General features: G+C 43.4%; 2 protein-coding genes across 3 annotated transcripts; one reads left to right on the top strand and one right to left on the bottom strand.

Moving 5' to 3' along the window:
* Positions 1 to 242: 242 nt before the first annotated feature.
* On the top strand, positions 243 to 2,563 carry LOC138675759 (uncharacterized). The gene is made up of 2 exons (XM_069764262.1): positions 243 to 955; positions 1,107 to 2,563. Exons 1-2 carry the CDS (start codon positions 609 to 611, stop codon positions 1,990 to 1,992), a joined length of 1,233 nt encoding a protein of 410 aa, XP_069620363.1. The 5' UTR covers positions 243 to 608; the 3' UTR covers positions 1,993 to 2,563.
* Positions 2,564 to 3,732: 1,169 nt separating this feature from the next.
* LOC138675758 (pneumococcal serine-rich repeat protein-like) lies at positions 3,733 to 8,400 on the bottom strand. Of its 2 annotated transcripts, XM_069764260.1 has the most exons (7): positions 7,902 to 8,400; positions 7,456 to 7,532; positions 6,568 to 6,629; positions 6,395 to 6,481; positions 6,043 to 6,238; positions 5,737 to 5,896; positions 3,733 to 4,963 (listed from the first exon to the last, which is right to left on the bottom strand). In XM_069764260.1, the coding sequence occupies exons 3-7, from the start codon at positions 6,610 to 6,612 to the stop codon at positions 3,862 to 3,864; spliced, it is 1,590 nt and encodes a 529-aa protein (XP_069620361.1). In that variant the 5' UTR covers positions 6,613 to 6,629; positions 7,456 to 7,532; positions 7,902 to 8,400; the 3' UTR covers positions 3,733 to 3,861. The 2 variants fall into 2 exon arrangements, with proteins under 2 accessions (XP_069620361.1, XP_069620362.1); XM_069764261.1 differs by lacking the exon at positions 7,456 to 7,532.
* Positions 8,401 to 8,757: the final 357 nt, after the last annotated feature.

The raw sequence follows: 8,757 nt of genomic DNA, 5'->3' as shown, positions 1-8,757 counted from the left end.
AAATTCTAACTGTATTTCAAATATGAGACATTTAGCAAACAATTGATCAATTCTTTGATCAATTCAGGAGGCCATAATGGCACAACGTAAATAAAATACGAAGATTAGGACTGCCCCATTATGAGATTGCCGTGAAGTGGCTGGGGTAGCTCAAAGAATTGATCAATTGTTTGCTAAATGTCTCATATTTGAAATACAGTTAAAATTTATGTGCAATTGCACTTCAGTTAGGGTACGTTCACATTAGCGTCATGCGACGCTGCGTCGCCGACGCAACGCACGACGCATCGGAAACGCACGCAAAAACGCAACTTTTATGACGCAAGCGTCTGACGGATGCGTCGTAAAACGCAGCGTTTTCGGTGCGTTTTTGGTGCGTTTTACCAAAAAACGCAGCGTTTTACGACGCATGCGTTGGCAAACACTGATTGGATCTTGAGCCACAATTTAGTGTCTAGACACTAGATAACACCACCAATGAATAGAAGAGGGTGGGTCTAGTGTCTAGACAATCGATAATGTCACCAATGGGTAGATGGGGGTGGGTATTAATGTCATAGTGGTATATATACCCCCGCATACCTTATTTCCAACCATACAGCATCAAGATGGATCGTTCCATGGAGAGTATCTACCTCACTTTTGAGCTGGAATTAGCCCTTGCTATAGCTTATGCTTTTGCCTGTCATGAACAGAGGAGAAGAGACAAACTACGGAGAAGGAGTCGGCGGCGTTTTTGGCTTCACCCTATAGTGGAAGTCCGAGAGAGTCGTGGAGCGTACCATTGTCTTTTTGGTGAATTAAATGAGAACCAGGACAAATACTTAGAATACACCAGGATGACAAAAGACAGCTTTCGATATCTGCTGCGTCTGGTGGAAGGAACCATTTCCAGGCAGGACACGCAGCTCCGTAAATCAATTTCCCCTGAGGAGCGTCTGCTGGTGACTCTACGGTACGTAATGGAATGTGAAGGATTTATATGTTCTAGCCATTTTTTAAATTAACATGTTTTTGTTTTGCGGGGTGGGTGATTGTAATTAAAAATGGAAAATTCATTCATAACAATTAAATTAATTATATTTATTTATTTTTCTTCTTGTCAGTTTCCTGGCTACTGGAGAGACATTGAGATCACTGCATTTCCAGTTTCGGATTGGAGTCTCAACACTGTCGGGTATTATTGCAGACACATGCCGCGCATTGTGGGACAACCTCCGGGAGGAATTTTTGCCCATCCCTACACAAGAAATATGGCATGCCAACGCCCAAAAATTCCACAAAGTTTGTTCTTTCCCTAACTGTATCGGAGCTGTGGATGGGAAGCACATTAGGATTACCAAGCCGTCAAGAAGTGGATCTCTTTTTTATAATTATAAAAAATACTTTTCCACTGTGCTGATGGCAATTGCTGGTGCGGACTGCAGGTTTCTCGCTGTGGACATTGGAGCCTTTGGTCGTGCAAATGATTCACGGACATTTAAGGAGTCTGATATGGGCCAAAGATTGTACAATAACAATTTTAATTTCCCCCATCCACGACCTCTTCCCAACACTGACGGCCCGGACCTGCCATTTGTTGTTGTTGGTGATGAGGCTTTTCAAATGAGTGGCAACCTACTGAAACCGTACTCCAGTCGTGGGTTGGACCGTACCAAAACTATATTTAATTATAGACTGTCCAGGGCCAGAAGAACTGTGGAGTGCGCCTTTGGCATCCTGGTCTCCAAATGGCGTATATTAGGATCCGCTATAAATTTGAAAATTGAGACAGTGGATGAGGTGGTGAAGGCGTGTGTGGTTCTCCACAATTTTATTATTGATAAAGAGAGAGTCAACGTGGAACTCGATGAACACATACAAAATCCATTGCCTGATTATCAAGATCATCCTCTGCGGACAACTGTGGAGATTGCTCATATGAGGGACCAATTTGCTGCATACTTTGTTTCCGATGTTGGCCGTGTTTCATGGCAAGATGAAATGGTCTAATTCTGTATGTTTTATTATGATGTCATGTAAACACTGTTGTGTTCATCATTTAACCATCCTATGTATGGTGATTCTATGGTTATTGTTTTAATGTTCCCTGGATGTATAATGTGTTGTGTTTTCAAATACACTTCTTGAGCCTTTCAGTTTTTAAAAAAAAAAATTTCATACGTTTATACATATTAATAAAATTTAAAAAATCCAAATTTATTGAAATTTATTGAATTTATTGAAAGTACTAATGTGTGTGCCACAAAATTTGTGTGTTTCATAGTATTGAGGCATAACATAATCTGCTCCCACCTTGTCAACCATTTTTAATCCTGCAGACTATTTGCATATGGAACAAGGCTTGACAAGGAGGGAGACGATCATGTTTGCTAAACTCTACAGAGTGAACACTATTGTACTCAGGATGCTATAATACGTCCAGAGTCAAATAGTGGTGACACTGTCAACATTGCTTCCATCTCACCTGAACAATATTCTTAAGGTACATTTAACAGCGTCGCTGTTTGGTCGCTGGAGAGCTGTCACACAGACCGCTCTCCAGCGACCAACGATGCCGGTAACCAGGGTAAACATCGGGTAACTAAGCGCAGGGCCGCGCTTAGTAACCCGATGTTTACCCTGGTTACCATGCTAAAAGTAAAAAAAAACAAACACTACATACTTACCTACAGCCGTCTGTCCTCCAGCGCTGCGCTCTGCTTCTCTGCTCTCCTCCTGTACTGTCTGTGAGCTGGAAAGCAGAGCGGTGACGTCACCGCTCTGCTTTCCGGCTCACAGACAGTACAGGAGGAGTGCAGAGCACAGCGCTGGAGGACAGACAGCGTTAGGTAAGTATGTAGTGTTTGTTTTTTTTACTTTTAGCATGGTAACCAGGGTAAACATCGGGTTACTAAGCGCGGCCCTGCGCTTAGTTACCCGATGTTTACCCTGGTTACCAGTGAAGACATCGCTGGATCGGTGTCACACACGCCGATCCAGCGATGTCTCCAGGGAGTCCAGCGACGAAATAAAGTTCTGGACTTTCTTCAGCGACCAACGATCTCCCAGCAGGGGCCTGATCGTTGGTCGCTGTCACACATAACGATTTAATTAACTATATCGTTGCTACGTCACAAATAGCAACGATATCGTTAACAATATCGTTATGTGTGAAGGTACCTTTACACTACGGTGTGTGAAACGTCCATCGCCGTCAGCTTCCCGTACTGTGCCAGCCCTAAAGCACAGCACAGCGTTTAAGGCAACGGTGTGCTCAGCTTTACGGGCGGGAATCACAGTGTCAGTGCGGAAAGATGACGGCGAGGGACTTGGTAGACACCTTTTTATATTAGTGGGGTATTGTAAACTTTTTATTTCAGTGATTAAAACAGTGCACTACCCAATTTTCCCTTGTTTAAAACAAAGACATCGCTGGATTGGTGTGAACTCACCAATCCAACAATGACAGCTTCTGATAAGTTACCCAAAAAATATTCCAAATCATTTGCTGATAACCAAAAAATCACAGCAGGGGCTCAATCGTTTTACGATTTCAGAAAAGACAAAGTTAAAACAACTATATCCATACTGAAATCGTTGTGTGATGGTACTTTGCGTGACATATTGAGCAATGCTGTTTGTGTTTGTAACATCTGAGTACAATGAACGACAGCCATATAAGAAAATGATAAAAAAAATAGAGATAATATTGTCACACATTGCACATCTGGTGTTACAAAGACACGATTTGTGTGTACGGCGCAAGGTGTGATTTGGTGCAAACTTTATTTGAGACAATAAAAACCAAAATTTTTTTTTTTAAAAAATATAACAAATTTATTTTGTGTTACAAAAAAAAAAAAAAAAGGGAACCCGGTTTTAAGGGGTGCCAATGTCCGCAACCAAAGGGGATTCATATCCCCCAGTTTTTTGTGATGAGGAGACCGAGGAGGAGGAAGAGGGGGAGGAAGCAGCATACTCTATGACACTAGACGGGATGCCGACATCAGTCCAGCCAGTGGATGGTGGTGGCGAGACTGCAACAGAAGCAGGTGAGAGAGGAGGAGGGACGACCAGTGTCCTTGGCTGGCTACTCCGGCTCTGGGTCGACCCAGGCTGTGTAGATGGTGTACTCCTGGTTGACCCAGGCTGGGTACTGGGTGTACTCCGTGTAGACCCAGCCTGGGTACTTGGTGTGCTCCGGGTCGACCCAGGCTGTGTTCTGGTGGTACTTTGGGGAGCAGCCATAGCCAAGGACGTAGTGCTTGTGGTCGTCATGGTCTTCTTCTTCTTCTTTTTCCTCCTCTCTCCCTCTGGGTGGGGGTCGGCTTCCCGTCTGTGCCCCCTTGAAGGCCTGTCAGGCTCGGAACTTTGGGGCTCAGTTCTGTGGTGGCGGTGGCGGCGGCGGTGGCCCTCGGCACGCGGACCTCTGTGGTGGTGCTCTGCAGCAGGAGTCGGAGTCATGGCAGCCAGCGATGGTACTGCGGGCATATTTGTCGCTGACTGCATGACCCGAGCCTGCTGCAGAGCACTGACATATAAATTGTTGCAGCCCTGCATGAACGAAATCTGGAGTTCCGGCGTAAGATGTTCCACCATGCCGTTGTGAATGGCACTAAAGAAATGTTTTGCCGGCCTCGAGAGATCCGTTTCGATGTTTTCAAGACGCCGTTCGATATTGCACATTTTATCGCACAGCGCCTTGAAACCATTCTGAAATACGGTACTCAGATGTAAAAATTCGGACATGGGCGCCCTGTCCGAGGCCCGCTGACGCTGTCGGGAAGACCCAAAGGACGGAGCAACAGAGGCCTCGGCCAGAGGAACATCTGATGGACCGGCTGCCGGTTCGCCAGATTGTGTTGTTGCAGACCTGCTCTCGCTGTGGGATGGCCGCGACAGTTCAGATGGCGCTTCACAAAGGACCGCTCTTGAGGGTCGTCTTGAGGATTGGACAGTCTCGCGGGTGCTGCTGTGTGTTCTGTGAAAACATAAGGAAACCATTAGTATAAAAAATATCACATTTCACATGCGTCAGAACATTTTACCGCCAGGTATCCATTACCGCCATTAATATTACACTATTTTTAATATTGACACTGCATATGCACCATCAATATTAAACAAACGGTATTTATTTAATTCTAAAGAGTCACCCATGTTTTTAGTTTGCAACGCCAGACAATTATGCTTAGGTTGGAACTGCCATGACGTCACGGTCATGTGAACGAGACGTCATCACAGGTCCTGCGAGCTGAGCAACCATGGGAACCTAACCAGCTTTGCAGTGGAATGTATGCCGTATCTATTATATTTAACTTTATTATGTATAAAAAATCTTAGATACACCTGGCAAGTGTGAGAAGATAAGAAATGAATAAAAAATTCAAGGTCAACGAGTGGTGAAAAGTTTAAAAAAAAAAAATTTTTTAACTTCAATCAAAAGCAGAGGATGAAACATCTGCACAATACAATAAAAAAACTATCTACGCGTTTCAGGTCTGATGTTCCCTGTCACCTGAAACACGTAGATAGAGTCTATTGTATTGTGCTGATGTTTGATCCTCTGATTATGATTCAAGAGGAGAAAAGTATGTATTTTTGCACAACTCTGTGAACTAGCCTTTTTTTACTTCATTTATATACTTGGTACTTGGCAAAATAAATGGCTGGGCAATAAGCAACGGGACTGGAATGTAGTATGTGAATATGCATGTTGTGAAAACTAGGTGTGTGAATAGGTACTATACTTACTCTCTGCTTTCAAGGACCGGTCGCAAGAACTGCAGTATACGGTTATGCTTGTACACCGAGGTCCTTGAAGCGCCAGCACCACTACGAGCCTGTCCCTCCTTTTTCAGGCCCCTCTTGAAACGGTCCTTCATGGAGCGCCATCTGGTCCTCAATTGTTTAACTGTGTATTAAAAAAAAAAAAAAAAAAGGTTTTAGATAATATATCGAAAAAGATTACGCAACCGTGTGCAATACCAATCAAAGACATCACAGACGGTTGTGTAATCCTGGCATGATGGGTCACAGCACTATTTTTTAAATACTTACGGAAACTGGCTTTGGCCTTGGCGTTAGCGCTGTCGAAGCCATCCCACAGCGTTTGTGCCACCTCCAACCACAGACGCCGCAATATGCCCTGGTCCGCGTGCTGGGGGTCACGGCTGTCCCACAACGGGCCCCGTGCTTCTATGGATGCCACCATTAGGTCAATGTTAAGTGGCTCATCCAGGGCCCGTTGTGAAACCTAGAAAAGAATGGAAAATATGAAGGTTTGAAAGAGAAAAAAATTGTCCCTATCTCCTCCACCGACACCTACTACACACAACACCACACCCTACCACCACCCCCCCAAAACCCGCAAAAAAAAAAAAAAAATTAAAGGTTTGAAATAAATACTTACGCTCCGTCCTGCAACCACAGCTTGGCCCCGTGGTCCCTGCTGCTGCTCCCTCTCTTCCTCCTGGTTCTCCTCCTCACTTGAAGAAGCCTGAAAAATAGTTTAACACAAAGTTGAGTGACCCATCTACAAATGACAGCGAAAATATAGCAAGCAATAGTAGATCATGTACTCACCGGACTCCTCAGCGGTGGGGTGCCGGAATCACTGCCGCTGGCCATGACTAATTAAAGCAGTTCTGAAATTAACAAAAAAATAACATTGACTATGCTCCTATGCACTATCATGCAATAAATAATATTAAAAAAAAAAAAGCATTTAAACCACAAATAACATTGCACTCCAACTGAACTAACGATGAGCAAACTACACTGCCACATTGATTAGATTAAAGAAACAATGGCAGAGACAACCCAATGCCAGAGTACAAAAGGCTAAAGATAAGAAAATTAACAAGTACACAATGTAGTAATCCCAAAAGATTTTTTAAAAAAAGAAAAATTACAGTATGCACGGATAAACATAAAAAACACAATATGTGGTTGTAATAAAAAATATTTCAACACGAAAAAAAATAAGGGCAGAAACATAAATACTTTACAATGAAACCAACAGTGCCGGAGAAAATAGAAGGGGATACAACGCCATACATCGCAACCAGAAACATACAACTATGTATTTACACAACCACAGTGCTGAAAATAATACACAAATTGCAATAAAAATGTAATAAAAGGCCGCAAAATCATTCTATACTACCATACTTTACAAAACAACCGACAGGGCCAGAGACAATGAAACGCCATCATATAACGGAAGAATAAAACAGCACAACTGAATACAAAAACAACACCAAACCAAAAAATGGAAACTCAAAATCAATCTTGGAAAGAACACTAATCAAGGCCGCAGACAATGAAACGCCATCCTATACACAATGCCGTACATCAAAACCAGACCAAAAAGACCACAATATCTTTAGCCACAGTGCAGAATATAAAACACTACTTGCAAAAAAAATTGTAAAAACATGTAGAAAATGCACATAATCATTCTATACTTACATCTCTGGACTGCGGATGAGAAGACAGTTGCTCTGATGTGTCTGGTCTGATGTTGCCTAATAATTCCAACCACAGTGCTGAAAATAATACACAAATTGCAATAAAAATGTAATAAAAGGCCGCAAAATCATTCTATACTACCATACTTTACAAAACAACCGACAGGGCCAGAGACAATGAAACGCCATCATATAACGGAAGAATAAAACAGCACAACTGAATACAAAAACAACACCAAACCAAAAAATGGAAACTCAAAATCAATCTTGGAAAGAACACTAATCAAGGCCGCAGACAATGAAACGCCATCCTATACACAATGCCGTACATCAAAACCAGACCAAAAAGACCACAATATCTTTAGCCACAGTGCAGAATATAAAACACTACTTGCAAAAAAAATTGTAAAAACATGTAGAAAATGCACATAATCATTCTATACTTACATCTCTGGACTGCGGATGAGAAGACAGTTGCTCTGATGTGTCTGGTCTGATGTTGCCTGTTGTGTAGCCGGCAGCAGAAGTGACAAACAATCCTACATTTTCTTTATATATGGGGGATGTTTTTCTCACTGTTTGCACTGTCTAGACACTGTCTAGACACTTTTTTGTTTCATTTTATGTTACGACGCATGCGTCGCACAACGCATGCACGACGCACACCCGCGACGCAAGTGCGTCGTCAATACGTTTCAATGGGAAATTGTAACGCATTGACGACGCACGAGCGACGCGCGCGTTTTTTTGGCGCTCCGAAAATGCAACATGTAGCGTCTCCGACGCCACCCAGGTGCGGTGTTACGACGCATGCGTCGTGCGTTTTACTGAAAACGCACGACAACGCAACGCATGCGTCCCCAATGATAAAGATAGGGGCGCATGACGCATGCGTTGTCGTGCGTCGGCGACGCAGCGTCGCATGACGCTAATGTGAACGTACCCTTATTGCGTTCTGACCATAAGCAGTGCTGGCTTCTTCCCTTTTTTTTTGCAGTAATATGGACACATACGGCAGCAGCGGCTCAGTATTGGGGTATCAGGGGCAGTAATAGGTACACATACGGCAGCAGCGGCTCAGTATCGGGGTATCAGCAGGATGAGGAGTTTGTGCAGGTTGGGAATAGATGGTGATGGGGCTGGAATGTGAGAAGTGAAATGTGTCTTTGTTGTATTCTCTGCAGGTGAGACGTTGCTGGAAGAAGTTGTCATGTTGGTCTGGGCCAGATGGCAAAGATGGGAAAAGTGAATGATTCCATCAGAAAGGACGTCAGCAGTAAGTCATTATCTATAACTGTGCAGT

This window comes from Ranitomeya imitator, chromosome 4, assembly GCF_032444005.1.
Source record: "Ranitomeya imitator isolate aRanImi1 chromosome 4, aRanImi1.pri, whole genome shotgun sequence".
NCBI classification, from domain to species: domain Eukaryota; kingdom Metazoa; phylum Chordata; class Amphibia; order Anura; family Dendrobatidae; genus Ranitomeya; species Ranitomeya imitator.
Note: the sequence above shows the minus strand (reverse complement) of the source record. Positions and strands in the feature narration are given on the sequence as shown.